This window comes from Rhea pennata, chromosome 23, assembly GCF_028389875.1.
Source record: "Rhea pennata isolate bPtePen1 chromosome 23, bPtePen1.pri, whole genome shotgun sequence".
Classification (NCBI taxonomy): domain Eukaryota; kingdom Metazoa; phylum Chordata; class Aves; order Rheiformes; family Rheidae; genus Rhea; species Rhea pennata.
This window is the reverse complement of record NC_084685.1, coordinates 9,027,333-9,046,682: the sequence shown is the minus strand read 5'-3', so window position 1 is coordinate 9,046,682 and position 19,350 is coordinate 9,027,333. Positions and strand designations below refer to the sequence as shown.

General features: G+C 49.4%; 2 protein-coding genes across 7 annotated transcripts in view; one reads left to right on the top strand and one right to left on the bottom strand.

Annotated features, from left to right (window-relative positions):
- Positions 1-7,322: 7,322 nt before the first annotated feature.
- UTP11 (UTP11 small subunit processome component) lies at positions 7,323-12,382 on the bottom strand. Of its 2 annotated transcripts, XM_062594290.1 has the most exons (8): positions 12,209-12,376; positions 12,034-12,095; positions 11,671-11,773; positions 11,329-11,442; positions 10,516-10,609; positions 10,049-10,179; positions 8,242-8,352; positions 7,323-7,608 (listed from the first exon to the last, which is right to left on the bottom strand). In XM_062594290.1, the coding sequence occupies exons 1-8, from the start codon at positions 12,269-12,271 to the stop codon at positions 7,525-7,527; spliced, it is 762 nt and encodes a 253-aa protein (XP_062450274.1). In that variant the 5' UTR covers positions 12,272-12,376; the 3' UTR covers positions 7,323-7,524. The 2 variants fall into 2 exon arrangements, with proteins under 2 accessions (XP_062450274.1, XP_062450275.1); XM_062594291.1 differs by lacking the exon at positions 11,329-11,442 and having other exon boundaries at positions 12,209-12,382.
- Positions 12,383-13,025: 643 nt separating this feature from the next.
- FHL3 (four and a half LIM domains 3) overlaps positions 13,026-19,350 on the top strand; it is a 30,798-nt gene continuing 24,473 nt past the window's right edge. The window contains exon 1 of one of the 5 annotated variants that reach the window (XM_062593961.1): positions 13,026-13,097. The gene's annotated coding sequence lies outside the window, so the exon portion shown is untranslated. Of the gene's footprint in view, positions 13,098-13,127; positions 13,233-19,350 lie in introns of those variants that run through there. The other 4 variants (XM_062593963.1, XM_062593960.1, XM_062593964.1 and 1 more) reach the window with 4 other exon arrangements.

The following is a 19,350-nucleotide window of genomic DNA, read 5'->3' as shown; positions in this document are numbered from 1 at the left end:
CCGACAACAAGCAGCTGCAGGGCAGCACTACAGGGACACGCGACCTCCTGTTTCCTGGGCTCGGCGGGCTGCAATGCCTACATGCAACGATGTTCCTGTGCGCAGGCAGCAGCCCAGTGCCTGAGCCCCTGTGCATCCCTGCCAGGACTCCTCCACACCGGTTCCTGCCCTGCTCCCAATTCCTCTCTCATGCTGCCTTTGCCTTGCACCGTCTGCGCCATGCGCCAGGAATCAATGAGTCACCTGGACTTTCCTGTTCAGTTCCCAGGAGGTGGCTCTGCTCCAGGGAGCCAGCGCTCCCAGCCCTGCTCTGGGAGCCTGGTGCCACCCAGCGCGATGGCACATCTCCACCAGCACCCAGCACTTGTGAGCTGCTCCCGCCGCACAGCTGGTCCCACAGGCCAGGTGCCAAATGCACCAGCCCTTCGCTGGTTCAGCTCCAGCAGTCTTGGCCGATTCCCTCCCAGCCCCTTTCCACCAGTTTGCAGGAGCTGGCAGGTGAGATCCTGGCACCATCTTCTTTCTCAGTTGGTTGAGGCTGGGTGCAACGTCCCTGCACTGCAGGTTGCTTGCCACAGGCCAGCCTTGCCATGCACAGGTGCCTCGTTATGAAAAGGCATCTCGCCATGCATGGATGCCTCACTGTAAATGGATGCCTTGCTGTGCACGGGCACCTCGCCGTGCATACTTGCCTTACTGTACACAGGCACCTCGCTATACACAGGCTCCTTGGTGTGCATGGGCATCTCGATGTGTGTGGGTGCCTTGCAGTACCTGGGCACCTCACTGTACACAGGTGCATTGCTGTGCACAGGCACCTCGCCGTACACAGGTGCCTCACTGTGCATAGGTGTCTCGCCATGCACAAACACCTCACTGTGCATGGGCACCTCACTGTACACAGGTGCATTGCTGTGCATGGGCACCTCAATGTGCATGGGAGCCTCACTGAGCATGGACACTTTGCCGAGCACAGGTACTTTGCATCCCCTGAACCCTGAGATTCCTTCCAGCTCTGCCAGTCAATCCATGAGAACAGGGTGCAGGGTGCAAGGGCTGGTGGGATCTCCTTGTGCAGTAGGGTGTGGGAGGTGTTTTGCAGTCTGAGCACCAGCCATACGCAGGTCCATCTGCTGCTGCTGCTTTGTTGCTCAGCAGGAAGAGCCTGGCGGCCGCACTCCCAGTGCGGGGACACAGCCTTGGCCTCAGCTCACTCTCCACATGCGTTTTTCACCTTTGAACAACAGCAGCTGGATTGTCTGAAGTTGCCTCTCACTCCTTTCTGGGGCTTGGGTTGCCAAGAGCCGACTGACGCATTTAACAGCAGCAGTGGGTGCTGAGGAATTTGGCAGGAGCCCAGCCGCACGAAGCACAAAGGCCATGGCCGTTCCCAGTCAGGTTTTCTGAGCTCAACGCCCCCAGAACAGGCTATGCTGGGGCAGTTTCTGCTCCCGCGGGATGCACAAAGCCCTGGGCACCGGGACGTCCGCATGCAGGCAGGCCTGCTGCATGTAGCACTTGGCACAGAGTAGGGAAGCCAAGCCTCTGCTAGTGCCTTTCTGAGCTTTGCCACCCCTGCTTCGAGACGTGAGAAAGCTTAAACACATGCTGAACACAAACTTGCATGGATGATAACTTGCATGTGTGTGCGCTCATGTGTGAACTGCTGTTTTTGTTACATTTCCTGGAGAGAAAATCGTCCTGCCAAGCACAGACTGGTGGGAGAAGAGCAGCCAGCATGACTCCCTGCGTGCGCCCGCCCGTGCTCCCGCCAGTGTCCGCCGTCGGAGGCAGGAGCACGTCGCCTTGCTGGCCCCGCAGCAGGCTGGCACACAGCCCGCCGGCGCTGCCACGGCCCCGTCCCGCTGCGGGGTGTGCAGCTTGCGCAGGCTCCTGAAAGCCTCTCCCGCCTGCCCCTTCCCATGGGAGCTCAGCAGTGCCTAACGTCCCGGCGGGAGGAAAGTCCCGCTCCGTGGCAGAGGTGCTGGAGCTTCGTGCAGGAGAGCGGGGCCGCGGCGCTGGCGCTGCACCCGGGGCCGGCGCACGGAGGGAGCGGGTCCAGCGCGCGGATGCCGGGCGCATTCCTGCGGCTCAGGCCGAAAGAGCAGCATTATCCCCAAGGGGCGCGGGCCGGCCGCCGCCTGCGCGGCCCCGGCGAGCGTGGGCTGCCGTCACTCAGGGGCCGCGGCGGCGGCTCTGCCGGGGGAGGAAGGGTTAGCGCCGCAAGAGGCTGAAGAATACAGGCTTGTTCGGGGGAATTATTCACCGGTCTCTGCCGTAGGTGGACGGCAGCGGATTAGAAGGAAACATTATCTCTCAGGGCAAGTTCAGAAGGACAAATGAAGCCAAACTGGCACGGGCTGAGAGTCTCAATACATTTTTCTATTTGCGCTACACATCTGGGAGAACAAAGTGCTCAGTGTGAAAGCTCAGCAGGGCCTTTTCTTCCCCGCAGGACCACAAGAGTTCAGCATGAGCCCAAGGGCCACGTGTTGGCTATTAGTCCACTACAAAGAGCGTTTGAGTCGAGGATTTAAAGCCTCATAAAAACATTATTGTCTGCATCCTGGGACATTTGTTTGCTGGGACATCACAGCACTGAAAAAATGTGACCCCCCCCCCCCCGCAGCTGTGCGCCTCACCGCTCCGGTCACACGCTGGCCACCTAAGAGGGGCCGCGGCCGGCCACCTCCGCCGGGCCACGCCGCCTTGCAGCCGGCCGGCGCTTCCCCGTGCCCGTCTCCGTGCCCCCTGCCCGGCGCCGGAGGGGGTCCTCCCTGGTCAGGACACGGAGGACTGGAGAGGTCTTGCCTTGCTCTGCGGCAGCGCTCAGGCTGGCCCCGGGCAGCACCCAGGCGTCCTTCCCTGCTGTGCTGGCCACCGGGACCATCCTGCTGGAGACTGCTGCGCCTCGGCCTCCCGAGGCCTCCCAAATGCAGCTGGAGCTGCGGCACTTGGCTTTGGGCTCTCTGGAGTGGGAATGATGGGTTTTTAGCGTGCAGGCAGGTGGACCTGACAGCTTGTCCTGCACCTAGGGGCTGGGATCGATGGATGCACGTTCATGACATTTCTGGGGTAGGAGCTGCTTGCTGCCTTCCTCAGTTAATGCCATTTTGACAAAAAAGTGGCCATATGATTTTGATCTAGTTAAGCCCATGGCCAGACTGTGTAAGATGCCTGGACATCTATGGGACAGTTTTCAGAAGGATTTTGTTTTGCGCTTGGATGGTCTTCCAGCTTACAAGACGGTCAGCTTTGGTGTGGACCAGCCCCCGGGGAAGGCGCTTCGGAGCCGCTCTGGAGGCGAGCGGGACGGGGCTGCCCACGAGTGAGGCCGCCGGCCGGCCGTGAGCCCTGGCAGGCAGCACCCAGCGCTCCTGCGGCTCTGCACGCCAGCGCTGTGCCAGGCCACCCGCGCTGCAGCTCTGCTCCCCCTGGGGTGCCGCGGGAAGGAGCACGTGCTTTCGAGACACTGAAGGAAGCAGAACATATCATCTGATCACAAAGCCGGCATCAGTGTTAAAGAGCACATGATGGGAAATGTCTCTGATGATGCCTTCTTGGGTATGCGGGAGAAAAACCCATGCACAGACTCCACCGAGGGGCATGGGCAAAAAAGCAGAGACGCCGAGTGCTCTGCAAACTCGTGCAAAGCCGCAGCTCTGCCGCGATCGCTGCTACCGTGAAGATAAACTGGCCGTTGTTGCCAAAAATAAATGTTAGTGTTCCAAACCCACACTTCAAGAGCACCAGCTCATTAGCGATGCATATCATTTGGCTCTGGTCCCACACCTTCCAGCTCGTTATAAATATGCAGTTGCTGCTGGCTCTACCCCAATCATCTCTGCAATCAGAGCTTTTAATTAGGTTAATTAAATTGTATCAAACCTCACAGGGATGCAGTTCACTGATGCTGATGAGGCAGCCAAAACAGACCTTAACTCTGGCTCTAATGAAGGCCCTGCTGCCTGCTGCAGCTAATGACAGCGCATAATAAATCAGAGCTTCCCTCAAAAGGTGCACCAGGGCTTGTGCCTTGCTAAGTGCGATCTGTGTGCACCAGCTTACTGTGCTGGGCTCTAGGGCTGCGAAGTCAGGGATGGCTGGGAACCACGTCGGGCTCCTGCCTGCTCCGAGTGGTGCTCTGCACCATGGTTCATGGGGCACAAAAGCTGCCAGCGTGCAACTGTGGTGCTGGCAGAGCACACACAGCCGTTTTTGCCTTGCCCTCACTCTGCGAGGATGCCCAGCTTCTCCCAGCCCAGGCAGTGCCAGGTACGGATTTGTCTGAACCCACCGGGACCGAGCGGGAGGCAGGAGCGTCCTGTCAGGAGGGGGCTGTGGGGACAGAGGAGCCAAGAGAAGTTTTCAGCAGGGCTGAATAGCAGTTGCTCGCTCCTACTTTGCAGTAGCGACCTTCTGCAGGAGGCGGTGGCCTGTGGGCTGGGCAGCACCAGGTGGTGGTGGATGGTGGAGGCCATGCTTCTCTCCAGGTGCCCAGCCAGAAAACGAGGCCTGGAGCAGAACCGCCCCCGAAGCCTCTGCCCAGCGCTGCTTCTGCTGCTCATAGGCTGTAGCAGTTGGCTGGAGATGATCCTGTGAACATTTTAATGCAGCCCACTATTAACTTTTATAGGTGGTCATTATCAACTGAGCTCCTCAGCTTGAACGAGGAATTATGTGAAATTACTATATGGCACAATATCATTCTGAGTCAGCTGAGACCTGAGCAGTGAATCCATGGGGTATTTTGGTATCTTCCAAGCTGCAGGGAATCTCCTTGCTAGAGAACCGGTTGGTTCAGCCTCCAATACTATAATTACAGCAAGCAGAAAATAGCTGTAAGCTGTCTCACTCTGTCCTTGCCTGCAACAGCCCAGCGAGAGGGTGCTGGATCTCCCAGCAGCTCCATGAGCCCTGCACGGTGGCCGAGTTGCAGGGCATCTGGTTCGGTTATAGGGCGCTGACTCCTCCTGGACTCTTGCAGAAGCATTTTGGTGCTTTAGGATGAGCAAACTACACCAAGGATTTTGGGGGTAGGAATGAGAGCAAGGCCTGAGAGATGGACTGCAGAGAGGAGTTCAGCCATGTGCCGCAGAGCAGGCCTCTTTGGTTCAGGGACTGACCCCCGGGGACACGGGCCCGGATAAGAGCTTAAAGTGCCTCCGACGTCGCCTGATCCTGGTGATCACTTCTCCATGCACTTCCTGGTGCAGAACCTCCTGGGAAACACCACGTCCCGCTCAGAGTTGCTCCCGGGCCGTCTGCACGTGGCTGCTGCTGCCGGCGCTGGTCCCTGCTGTAAGCATCCTCGCGCCGCTCGGTGTCTAACAGCCTTCTGGGGCAGCTGCCCAGCCGTGGTCCTGCTGGGCCAAAACCTGGCGGCCCTCGCGGGACGCGCCCTCCGTTCCCTCCCTTCGCTGCCCGCAGCAGTGCTGCGGCGTGTTGGCAGGACGCCCTGCCCGACACCCCGGGGGTTTTGCCCTGCAGCCGGTCGCTGTCCCGCGAGACGCGCTTCCCTGCTGAGGTGGGACGACCCTTCCCGAGGAGCCGCGAGCGCAGCGGAGCACAGCGTCCGGCACGTCGAGCCGCTCCCCGTGGCGGGCCGCTCGCGACGCCGGGGCCGAGGCCGCGCTCTCCGCGACGCCGCGCGCGCGCCGGCCTCCAAGCCGTCCCTCCGTCCCCTGCGCGGCCACTCCACCCCTGCGGCAGCTCCCCCTGCGCAGGTGAAGCCATGCGGAGATACCGATTGAATATTTACTCCGATAGCAACCCAAAAGAAATTTTACTTCAAAGATTGCCCACCCGATGAGTTGGGAATCTTGACGAGCCTTAAAAAGCAATTTTTAAATAAAGTTCCCCGGTACACATATGTGGACTTTATTTTTAATCTGGCTTTTAATTCCTCTTGCTTTTTGTATTTCCCTGAATATTGCCAACCTGAAGCTTTCAAAATTAATGAGTAACGCTTGGTTGAAACCTTGCGGCAGCCCGGCCCGGCCCGGCCCGGCCCAGCTCGGCCCCGCGGGCCGCCGCCGCCCCCTGCCGGCCGCCGCCGGCCGCTTCTCTCCTTTCTCGCCGGCAGTGGGGACCTTTCCGGGTGTACCTCCACGCTGTTTCTACGAGGAAGGGAAAGGGGCCCGTTTTCCCATGCAGTGTCTAAAATTTTCCTCCGGATTGGTCTGATGCTGGATTGTCTCCCAGTGGAATGGGAAGACTTCCTGTTCCATATGGAGAAGTCTGAACTACTTTTAAAAGTGAAATATAGTCCCTTCCTTAATATTTCCCATAAAAAAGAAAAAGATAATGCCACAGTTGTTACAAACTTGGGAATATTTGTAATTACAAGAACTACATCCACGGCTACTCTGAAGCTATACTTCAGCACCTGCTTTCCTCTAAGACAGGCTAGAAAAACTCCCAACGTGAGAAGGATTCAAGAAAGAGTATCTTTTCTGATCATCTTGCATGGGCATGTGCTTACTACTGGCAGACATACTACAAGTGAGAGATAAGGGAAGGAATGTTTACGCCCAGGCTCTCCTAACTTGCCTGAACTACTCCCGGACACTCAAGGATGTCTCCATTGTTCTCACTGGAAACCCTCCTCCAATTACCAAAGCAGCAACAAGTATAACATAAACAGAACAGGACAAACTTCAGTCCCACATTGGGCCTTTGAGTTGCTTCTCCCCATTTATGAATCTCAGTACTGCCACTGTCCAGCTTATTAAGTTACACCAGCAATTCCTCAGAGTAGGAGCATGCCCCTTTATCCCATACCTTACAAAATAAGCAGAGTTATGTGTATATGTACACTCTTCTTAAGTACCAAGGTTGTTCATAACGGATGAGATTCCTTTCCTTCCTATAGAGTGGAAGAACCAATTCCTCACTTCAGCACCATTTCTAAAAGTCTTTGGCAAATATGATGCCTGAATTTAGCAACGTGCCCTTAGCAATGCCTTTCACCGCTAAAGTTTCAAAGCGTTCTGTGCATACAGAACAAAAAAAAAAAAAAAAAAAAAAAATCAAAGGTGGATGTGGAAAAAAGTGATTAGGAAGATAACATTCAACTTCAGCCTGCTAAAAAAGCTAGCTAGGAAAGCTGACCTAGAATCTTGTGTGTATTTGACTGTGTTGTAGTCTGCTGGCCATGTAACTGAAAGTAACAAAAAGCCTGGAATACCTTTTTTGTTTGTGTGCTGCTTGCACTCCATTTTCCAGTCTCATAGCTTTGACCTTGACTTTTCAAGGATTGCTTACAGTGCACATCACTAGCACATTCAGGCACCTCTTGTGGGTTTCCAATGTAAATGCTGTGAGGACAAACTCTTTGATTTATTAATCTATTAAATAGATACAATGTGTTTATGGCTACAGAAGGCCCACAGTAATTTGTTTTGATAAAGCATTAGGCTGCAGTGGAAGTCAGACTGATATTGACAGTGCATCAGTACTTCTTCATAAGGAGAATCCTTTCTTTTAAACAGAGATGATTACATTAGTTATTTCATGGAAGAGTTAACGTTTCCGCTGAAATTTGAACTTGTAAATAGCTGGACTATTTGTTGTCTCTTTCTTCACCTTCACTTTCTGAGTTTTGTCCTGAAAAAAGAACAAGAAAACTACTTCACTTGCTAGCATATAAGAAGAAACCTCTTTACAAAAGCCCTGCCCGAGACTGAAGAAGTGTTAGTGAAAAGTGAACACTTTCCATTATTTAAATGGGGGTTATATTTCCATTTGCTTTTCTAATTTTAGTTTGTCAGACACAATGTTTTGTTCATAGGCACCAGTGGATGGAAAATTCCAGCAAAACAAGTAGCTTCTGCTCATTAGGATTTTAAAGGTTTTGTTGTAAGCTATAGAACTTCTTCCTTTTTTCTGCTACTTGAAAGCACTACTTTGGTACTTGAGAGATGACAGCAATAGTAGTACAGAAAGGACTGGGTACACCATTTCAAGAGTTAAATCTTTGTCCTTGCTAATGTGGTAGAGTTGTAATAGCAGATTATTATTCTTTTTTTAATTTAAGTTACTAGTCATGTTACAGATTGAATACTTTGGGAAACCATCTTCTTCTCTTCTTCATACTAAAGAGTTACTTACTTTTAGGAGTTACCTGGAAATGTCAGTATAAAACTGGACGTCAACATAAAACTGTAATGAAGAAGTACATACATACAAAACTAGACCTAAAGATCTTAACAAAACAGATCCCAAAACTAAATCCCTCACCAAAAGATCTTTGCGTGTCTGGATTTTCTGTGCAATAACAAACATTGTCTTTTCTCGCTCAATACGCTGCTTCAGGAGGTCATACTGATTCTTCCTCTGTTGGGCTAATTTCTGGAGAAGAAAAAGAAGCATTTTTAAGAAATAAAGAAACAAGACATTGGTCTGGAACTGATCCCTTCTGAGAGCTTGGCCCTCACAGACTTTTTTGCATTTTAAACCTTAACAACAGAGCTCTTCTAATGAATGCTGTTTCTGTACTGTGGCTAGATTCCAGAAAACTATGCAACACCTTTATTATCAGACTAGAGGTTTTCTAGTTAGGACTTGATTCTCCTTGCTTGTTTTAATCTCTTAAATCCAAACTAAAAAAAGTTTCTTCTAACCTGGCTTGGATACTATGGAGCCGCATTTGGCAGGTAGTTTTTGGAAACCTCAATTTTCTAACTCACCTTCAATGTTGAGCGTAAGAGAATATTTAACTTTGAAAGGAAAACCCACAACTCTTTATTCAGAGAGGAAAAAAGGCCTGTGACCAATTCCTGAAGTACCTAGAGCTGCACATTGCAAAAATGCAATTTGTTTGGTCATGCTTATCTACCAAGAACTGATGGTTTTCCCAGCACAAAATGGTATTACTGCAGGTGTGATTTAAGTAATTACATCTAAAGAGAACAGATCCCAACATGCTTACAATATGACTCAGACATTCAGAGAAGATGCATCAGTCTAAAACTTGTCCAACTGCTTTACTGACAAGTCAAATTGAGAAAGCTGGCAAGATGGAAGGGACCACAGGATGTTATCTGACATCTGAATCAGAAGACAACAGACTACAAATTTACCAATCAGCTATTTCAGACAATTTTATTTTTACCATATACATACTGACTCAAGCTTATAAGACTGTCCACTACATCAAAACTAATTAGGAGATATTTATAGTGCTAGAGTCAAGTTTAGCTATTTCTAGGACTGCACTGCTGTGATATTAAAGCATCAGAATCAAAAGTTGATGCTGTATAAGCAATTCATGCTGAAGAATCATGAAACATTTTAAATCAGGAAAGCTGAGAAATGAGACTACAGGTTAAATGTCTTTGAGAAGAAAGGTAGGGGGAGAGTCGGGGGAGACAAACCCCGAATCTCAAATCATACTATGCTCAGAACCTAACGGGAAAAAATACCATGAGATCAGAACCCTAACCTTTTATTTCTGCAACAGAAAGACTACTATGATTGTTGGCAATCATAAAGAAAAGGAGAATAAACTCTGTAACTGAAATTTCATAGATATAGCTATGTTGGAAGAAGCTCTTTCACATCACCTATGCAGGAGTACAAGGTTTTTTTTGAGCTGTGGAGAAGATTTACTAGTGAGATGCTGTTAAATCACACCTAAAACTACAGTAATCTAATGAAAAGATGTTCCCATAGGTTTATGTTGTGTAACAGAGAAGTGTATGAAATTTGTCAAGGAACATCTCCAGTCAAATCTAAACCACTCCACCGTGGCCCATATTTCTGCAAAGAATACCAGTCACAACTCTTGATTTATAATCCATAGTGATCTGTGATATGACTAAACAAATTCTCCATGTTGGTCCATGATTTGACCGTAGGTCTACAGATATTCATGATTATGTGACATATGGTATAGGCCTGTGTCACCGAAAAAAATTCTAGGATAACAGAACAATTTTGTCCTCCTCCAAAACATTCCAGTGAACCCTTTTGAGGATTTATTACAAAAAAGAGGTAAAGAGTAAGTTAAGAGCACTACAAAACGAATAGTGGCAGCACAGACTACCTTTAAGAGGGCAGGATCCGTAGCTCCTTTCAGTGTCTCCTTCTGTAATTTTGCAATGGTTGGTCGGTTGTACACTCTATCTACTAGTTCTGGAACAGTATTCAGATGAGTTGCAATATCGAACTCTCGAACTAAAAATAAAAAAAAAAGAATAATAGGAATAAAAACTCCCACACTTCTTAGACTAATGCTCAACAAACCTTCCAAATGGAGCTTATGTACAGTCAGCAATGGAGAGACCCCTAGTAAGATAGCTCTTGCAGAAATAAGGCCTTCTCTAGCTATCAAAAGGGATTTTCAGAATGCTTAAACTACTTTTCCTGAAATAGAAGCTTCTTTTATGACAACAGCATAAAGAAAACACCACAGTATTCTACAGATTTTACACAACCTGAAAGAAAACATAAAAAAAAAAAAAAAAAAAAAAAAAAAAAAAAAAGTTCAGACAAAGGCTTTATGTATCTTACCTTCTTTTTTGGTATCAAAGAAGAACACATGCTTGTTGGGCTGCTTCCCCTCAGCATCCAGGAGATGGAGCTCCGACTTCAGCCTTTCGATTTTCTGCAGAAAGGAAAAGTTGATCTCAGTTTTGCTGAGTATCTGTAACAAGGTGAATCTGAAAAAGATCTGTCTTCTTTTTCAGTCTTCTTTAAACATATCTAGTCTATATTTATGTTGTCTCCTCAAAACCTTCTCAGGTTGAGGTTAACAGTAATTTCTAGTACTACCCAGCCAAATATGCACAAATCATTTTTCAAACATGTGTAACTTACCTTGATATCAGACAAAACAGAAAGGATTACCTTGAAAATGCTAGCAAAAGTCTGAAGGAAAATCCAAAGCTGAATTTATTTAGCTTTGATTAAGTACGTTGACCACATTGTTTAATGTAGTTCCACTAGTGGTAACATGTGGACCAATACCAGGGAATAAATCATTTTCAGAAGTTGTCAAATGTGTACTGTCTGCCTAGAATATTCAACCTATTTCAGTAACAATAATCCTCTATGCTTGTTAAATATGAGAAAAAAAGTGTTTAACATCTGAAATTTGCGCAGAAATTTGCCTTATTTTAGGACATCCAATATACAGTGAGGCTTTTAGTACAGGTTACACCCTGAGGATCCATACAGAACTCCACTGACATTTTCACCTGTCATTTCTGGTATTACACAAACCCAATTTCACCAACCATAAACACAAACAGCCAACAACCACAAAAAAAAAGAAAGTTAAAGTTCCTCAGCCAATTGAGGAACACTGAAAAAACAAAGTATTACCTTGGCTTCTGCCACTCTTTTCATTTCCACATACTTGAGATCCTGTGTCCTCATCACTTTCACTTGTTCAGGGGTCACCTCATCCTTTGGCTGCTTAATTACATGAACTCCATCCTAAAACCAGATGGCAGACTGTACTCAGAAGTGCGGGTGTCTCCCCCGCCGCAGCGAGCTCTCACAGAAAGCAGAAGGCCTCTGCTGTCCGGTGCCCACAGATGCTCTCCCTTCTCCCAAGTCTCTCAATTGTGCCAAACCTTCTACGCTGGTAACTAACCCACACATTAAAATGGAAACAAGAGAGGAAAAGGCGGGAGCGACCTGTCGCAGTGCCTCAGGTCTCACCTGCAGCTTGGTGTGCGTCATCTGGAAGTAGAACTCATCGGGGTTCTTGTCCAGCGCCTTCTTCTGCAGCGCCCGCAGGGCCTCCTGCTTCTTGTGGTAGTCGCTGGAGGGGGCACGGCGGGTGATCAGGCCGCCGCAGGGCTGCGGAAGGCCTCGCCGCAGGGCGCAGGCCAGGGGTTGGGAGAGGGTTCAGGCGCTGGAGGTTCAGGGCTAGGGGCCGGGGCGGGGGCCCGGGGGTCCAGGGGCGACTCTGGGGCCGGGGCGGGGGCCGGGTCCGGGGCGGGGGCCGGGTCCGGGGGCCGGGTCTGGGGTCCGGGGCGGGGTCCGGGTCCGGGGTCCGGGTCCGGGGGCCGGGGCACTCACGCGGCTCGCAGCCGGTAGTCCTTCTTCTTCTCCAGCAGCCCCAGCTTCTTCCTCGCAGCCGGCTATAGGGGACACGCAGCGTCGGCGCGGCCGCCGGGACCGCACCGCGCCGCGCCGCGGCGGCCCGGCGGCGGCGGCGGCCCCAGCCCGAGGAGGGACGAAGTCGCGCACTGACCTGTGCCCGCTCGCGGTGCGGGCGCTGCCCCGACTTGGCGGCCTTCCTGAAGGCGGCCGACATGGCGGCGGGAGACGATGGCGCGGCGGCAGCGACGACACGCGCCCGTCCTGCTTCCCGGCCGGCGGCCCCGCCCCCGGCCGGCAGGCCCGACTGCCGATTGGCGGACCGGCCCCGCCCCGCCCCTAGCCTAGCCCCGCCCACCGCCCGGAAGCTGCCCGTGAAGAGCCCGGCGGGCGCGGGTGCTGTCGGGGTGGGAGGAAGTGTGAGTCTCCATGGCGACGGGCGGTCCGGCGCTCTGGGCGCCTCCGCCGGTGGGCAGGGGCGCTGCCGCCGCCTCCCCCCGGCGCCCCGAGGCGGCCGGGCCGGGCCGGCGCTGGTGGCCACGGCTCTCGCCTCGGGGTCTCTCAGGGCTGGGCGCCGCCTGGCTCCGCCGCCGTGCTGCGTGTGGGGCTGCCGGGGCCGGGCGGCTGCCGCCCCCCGGGGCGCCGGCGGGCGCGGGCCCGCGGCTTCCTCCCTCCGCGGCGCGGCCCGCGGCGCTCGGCCGCCGCTCGGCCGCGGAAGTGTAGGCGGCGGGTGGCCGCGCGGCGGGCAGCGCCGAGCGCGGAGCCGCTGTTCCGCGGGCGGCTCGCGAGGGCCGGCCTCGGGCAGCGGGGCGGCCGGCGCGCTCTCGGGCGGCCCGCCCGCCGCCGCCGGCCGGCGAGAGCCTCGCCTCGGCGGTGAGGCGAGCGGGGGCTGGCAGCGGGGGCAGCCCCCGGGGCGGCGCCGGCCCCGCTCCGCCCCGCCGGGGCGGGCTCGGCTCGGCGCCGCCGGCGGGGGCGCCGCTCGGCGCCTGCCAGCCCAGCGCTGCGACCGGAGCGGCGAGCGGCGCGGCCGCGGCGCAGACCAGGTGGGGCCGAGCGGGCGGAGGGCGGCGGGCCGGGGGTGGCGGGCCGGCCCGGGGCCGCGGCGCTGTCTGCGGAGGAAGGGGGGCAGCGGGGCCTCCCGGGGGCCCCGGCTCGGGCTCACTGCGCCTTTCAGCAAGGTGGGAACTCGCTCGGGCAGCTGGACCTAGTTCTGTCTTCTAGGAAGTACAGTTTATGTCATCTTCTGAAAGAAAAAAGAATTGGCACCTTAGTCTCTTTCCCGGACTGTAAAGTTGTAATCCTTAAGCTGTATTTTATTAAGCAAGTTCTAAAACCTTATCCGTACAATAAACTCAGAAGCAAACTTAAGCCAAATGCTCCCACTGAGTATAGAGAAGTTTTTAGCACCTTCTAAATGGTTACTTTATGCCCAAGAAGTCTGAGGGTAGGGACAGTTTTAAAATTACTTGAAGCCTATTTTCTTTTTCCTGTTAGAGGATGACTCAAAAGTCATAGTTGGGATTTTACTTCTTTAAGAAATAGCTCAGCTGCTTTTCAAACTGTTCTTTATTGAATATGGTTTGGTTTTACATTGTTATATAGTTTCTTTCAGATCATGTCTTCTTGATTTTTCATTTTCTAGATATTTTGTACATGTGGTTATATTAATCATTTCCCCCTTCCCTGAGATATCATGGGAATGCTGGATATACTTTATGGTTAGCCTGGCTGAAGCATATTAGGAGTTATCCTGTGCTTCCTGAAAGCTAAATAGGTGGGATGTGATAGTGGTTACATGTCTTTACTGTGTAGGCTTTGATATTGAGGTCTCTCTGTTTAGATTTGTATTGAATCTATCCATTAGCTCCTTGTTTTGAAAATAATAAAGAAATATTACTAATTTGGAAAACTTGTCATAGGAGTATAGGGAAGGCTTTCCTGGCCCAGGCCAAAGGTCTGATAAGCTCAGTATCCTGTTGGCTGCACTGGCTGCTGGTGAATGGCTAGGGAAGAGCTGGGACAAAATTGTGTGTTTGGGTGCTTTTCTGGCTCCTCTACCAAGCTTTGGAAATCTGTGGCTTTTCCAGCTGCAATGTGTGATTGTCAAATACTCTGTTACTATTCACTTCTGAGAAGCATTTTCTTGGATATTTCCTCTGAAGCCTCTGGTATTTAAAAGTCTACTTTTGAGTAATATTTTTTTCTGGTATTTACAAAGGTGTTGGAGCTGCCTTATTTCCCTAATCTGCTTTATCGAGAGATGGTTTGTCTTCCTGAAAGGCAGGCTATCACCAGCATGGCAGGAAAGGAGGAAATCTGTCATTTCTTCTGTCTTATTTTTGTGCCATTTCTTCCTTTTTATAGGATAGAGACCACATGATTGCTCTTTCCTCTGCAGTTACTTCTGTAACATTTTTTTTTGAAATAGATGAAGAGTTGTTGGCATTAGTTTGAATTTACTTAGCTAGGGCTATAATTTTGAATATTTTTTTTAAGGCTGGCCTAGTGTTAACAGACAAAAAATACAGGCAATATTGTTAGTATCTGTGTGCCCCGAAGTGGATACTTCATAGGAAAAAAACATGATTTAGACCAAGAACTCCTTAACCCTATATATAGGGCATGGAGGAGACATACTAAAGCCAAAGCAGTGTTTGGGATGACCCAGAATTCTAGGAAGCCCTGTGAAAAATCTCTTGGTCCTCATCTTCTGGGTTATCCTGTCTCCATGTTAGAAGTTTTTGAGGTGCCTCTTTTGGAAGAGAATATGGACATTCCTGAATGTTGCATCTCCTTTGTCTTCAGAATAGCACTCAAAAAGCTGAGAAATGACTAGCGTGCTGAGGATCAGGCTGGTTCCTTGGCCTTTGGAAGGATGGTAGGTCATTGCTCTTCCCTCCACAGGGCTCGCAGCCATCTGCAGTGTGTCTCCTGTCAGCTCTGCTTCCTGTTTACACTGCTGTTCGTTTTAGAATGGACTCTGAAACAGCCATGCTAACAGAGGACATGGCCAGCCCTTGGATGGCTCAGCCCTGTGAGGCTGTTACAGGGGGAGAGGGCAGGAATCTTTTTTTTCTGGCCCATGTTATTGTATCTGACCTGCTCACACATCCTTTTTTCTGTAGAATGGGATCTTTGTGTGGCTATAGACAATGTTCACTGGTCAATAGATTTCAAAAGGATATCAGAATATCATGTATGTTTAGCTCAGTGATGCTCAGGGGTTCACTTCTGTCCTGAAGCTGCTAGTCTGAAACCCTTAACTGATGGAATCAGGAAAAGCTTCTCTGTAGGCAGATTACTGATGTTCCCAATGCACCACCTTTGGAAGCAGCTGTTTTGATTTGCAGTCAGGGCTCAACTTATTCTACTGCTTGTTCTACTAGGCAAGATGCTTTCTACTGTGGGTTCCTAATTGCAACTCAGTTGATGCTGTTATGCAGCCTGCTGCTTCCTGCAATACCAACAGGAAAACAGAATAAGTTGATGCCTCTTCAGGGTCAAGTGACTCCTTTCCTCCTGGGGAAAAGACTTTTGCAGTAATCGTAACACTGATGCATGAGACTTCCATGGTGGTCTGCTCGGATTCTGGTCTGTTTGTGGGATTTGCACTGTGCTCAGCTTGCATAAGGTTATGTTTGAAGAACCCTAACTGCATCAGTAGCATCAGGAGAGAGATGAATGTTACCCTTTTTGCCTCTGCCTCGCCTTTCATGTCAAAAAGTTTCCATAGACAAAGGTGTCTACAGAAAATTGGGAACTGACTGGCTGTGTCTAAATAAAAGCCAGAGTTCTTAACTGGGAAAATGGCCTTGTGATGGCTGCAGGAAGGAAACCATTCCCATTCCTCCTCTAGTGCTCAGTATCCCTGATCAACATCTGTTCTTGGATTGCCAGTGCCCTCGATGGAGCATCTAGCTTGGTCTGACAAGAAGGTGCAGGTGACACTTGCTGTTCTTCTGTCCAGCATTCTCATGTAGTATGCAAACTGCTACCCCTCACTTTTTGTGAAACTTGGACTATTTTTGCTGGTGTAGGTGTGATTTTTGTGTGTGTGTGTTGAAGTAAAAAATAAAGACAGCTATAACAACAGCCACCAGCTGCATCTAGGAAAGGTAAAATCCCAACTGTTATGAGGCACAGAGAAGCTCTTACCAGTATTTAATCCTCATATTGTTACCAAGAGTTTTAGAAGTTTAGAATTACTTGTAAAGAATAGGACATTTCGAGACTTTGCAAGCCAAGGTGTTCAGCTGCACATGCTGTCTTGCTTTTGGTAGGATTTGTGCCCCATAGCTAGATTTGACAGCTATGACTATCCTCTGTGAAGCAGCTGCCATGAAACTGCTGCAGTGTATGTAGCTCTGTGGTCCTTCCAGACACAGGAGGTGACATTTCCTGCAGTGACTGATATGTATTTACTACACGTTATCCATTAAGAAGTGATGTATCTTTAGCTGCAGGTGGAAGGAAAATAGCTGCATTCTGGGGAGGTGTAGTTGCTGAGAAAAGTTCTTGGTCTTTGTTCCTTCTCTTCCTTCTGTTTTGCATTGGCTTTGCCAGGTGTGAAATAGAATTGTCAGCAGTTTAAAAGGAGGGAGGAGTGTCAGTTTTCCTGTTGAAGAAAATATCAAGGGTCTGATTGTGAAAGGAAAGGGGAAACTGAAGAATGCCACACAGCTTCCACCTTCCTGTATTTCATCCCAGCTGAATTGCCTCTGCTCGGTGACTCACTTTGTCTGCTGATGTTTGCTAAACAGAGAACAGTTTTAATAAAAGATTCTGCTTTTACTCAATAGGAGCCCTGAGATGATGATACTACTCTAAAGGGAACCAGAAAGGCATGGCTATTAAGAGGAAGCTAATAGTCTTAAAAATTCTTAATCAAGAATTATTTGGAAATGTGTTAACATGGAATACAAAAAAGAATGGAATAAAGATCCTGAAATTTCTATTATTGTCCTTATTACAATCTCACTTTGACTTTGTCTGTGGTCATTTGACAGTTACCATTAACTCATATTTCTGATCTGCCTCTGAATACATCACTGTAGATTGTCCCAAGTTTGCAAGTTGCGTTGTTCTTTTATTGTAAAGTGTTTTGAACTTCTGCTATATAAACATAATTCTTAAATCAGCACCATGGATAAATATTAAGAAATTCTTGACCCTTCTGACTAGAGTCATTGCTAGACAAAAGCTTGTTTTAATACTTATGCCCAACCTGCCCAGTGCCAGTTCTATTCAGGAATACAAGTCAGCTTCCAGGACCAAAGCTAGGAGCTGATGCCAAGGACAAAATATTCACTGCTTCAGTCTTCCTAACTTAGTTTTGAATGTCTAAGCTATAGGCCAGAGGAATGTGCTATATCCAATCTGGAACTGTTAGCAGCCCCAAAACTCATAAATCCAGTGAGTGGAGATGTCAGTACAGGTGACTGAACAGCTGGAGTTGTTCTCTCTACACACAAGGGGGAAAAGGGACCTCTGAATAGCTCAAGGAAATACTCAGTGTTGATGGAACTGCTGCAGCTCTGCTTCCCGAGTGCTTCCTTCACCACATGTTACACTTGACCCTGCCAGTACTAAACGCCAATAGGAGTCAAGTCATTGTCCCTAGTGGCAGATTAAACTGCTTTGCCATTGTTGAGAGTCCAAGATTTTCCTCCCTCACCCTGCTTAAATGACTGCTTGGATATGCAGCCAAAGTAAACATGAGCTAATAAAAAATGTAGAGATAACAGATACTGAATAGCTGTTACAGGCTAAACAGTCATGCTGTAGCAGAGATGTGTGGGTTTTGATTGCTTGTTTTCAGCTTTAGTTTTTGCAGCTCAGTTGCTTGAAAATGAGGTGCTATGTATCAGGTATAACTTTCTACTGCTGTAGGGAAGCTGTGTGTGTGTATATGCTTTGAAGGAGAAAGTGGACTCAGGCTGCTGAGGATCTAGTGCCTGTGTTAAAAGATATTTTGTACGTTAGTGCTAGGCTAGCACTTCCTCAACTGAGAGCTGGTAATGCTGTAGCAGTCCATGCAGCTTTGGAATACTTTGCTGTGTTTCCCAACAGTCTATTTCCTTGTTGACAAAAAGTACTTTTATCAGTTGACTTTTTCACTTATTCAGTATACAGCCTTTGAAGCTCAATGCTGTAAGATAACATTGAGATCAGTAGTCTGGGAGGGTTTGTAAAGAGATGAAATATCTACATGCGTATCAAGAGTGCCCAGGCTTACAGTAAAGGAAAGAATGAGTTTGAGAGGATCAAAAATCCTTCAGTGTGTGAAAGCGCTATGGAGTGATTGGTGTTAGAAACTGGCTGTATTCTTGTGATGCATGGAGTAGGGCTGTTGAGTACTGTGCTATTAAAGGTGGTGGTGCTGAAGTGGCTATGTGGTGTAACTGTTTAGATACACATCTGTCATGTATGCTAGCAACATAGGAGCACTTATAATTGCTATTTGTCTGAAGTTGACTGAACTGCCCAAGTCCCTTCTGCAGTGTCTTTCTTTGCTTTTCTTTTTCTGTGGGCTGGGTTGGCATGGCTTTAGGCCCTGGTGAGTTCATGGTCTCTCACACTGTGTCCTTTAGCTGCTTCTGTGGCAGAATGGTAAACAGCTGATCAAAAGGTTGTGGAGAGACTGGAGGCTGAGTGTATGATATGATATTAAAGAATTAAAGGCTGCTGGGCAATAATTACCATAAATGATGCAGACAAATCCAAATCTAGGAACAGTTTTTCCTCTTTCATCCTATGCCAGTCAGGACTCATGCTGACAGCACACCTGGAAATGAGGTAATTGAATACTCTGCCCACATTGTTCAGATTAGTTAGGGCTTGGGCAAAGGCACAGCATATGTTTTCTCTGCTTCTGGGCAACCTTTGTTCTCCTGCAGCCAAAAAGTCTTACTGATGAACTCAGACAAGACAGGGTGCTTCTCTTCTTTTCCTGAGAAAGATACCCCTCAGCCACCTGTGGTGTGACTTTCCTGAGAAATACCTTTCCAGATGTGGAGATCTTACTACTAGTGAAGTGCAAGTAGGAAATACTTCTCGTGCTGCCCAAACATGTTATGTAGGTGGATTGCAAAGACAATGGCAAAGTGAATCAGAAAAAGAGTTGGAAGAGAAGGAAACTTGCTGGATTGCATCTTGATATGCTCTGCCAAGGCAGGATTTTTCTCTGTCAGCAGAGAAATACAGTTGGAGATCACACTTTCGCCTGTGCTCCCTATGAGTAGCTGGACTGGAAATAGAAAACCTCAGACAAAAGTCTTCCCTTTATCTGACTCTACA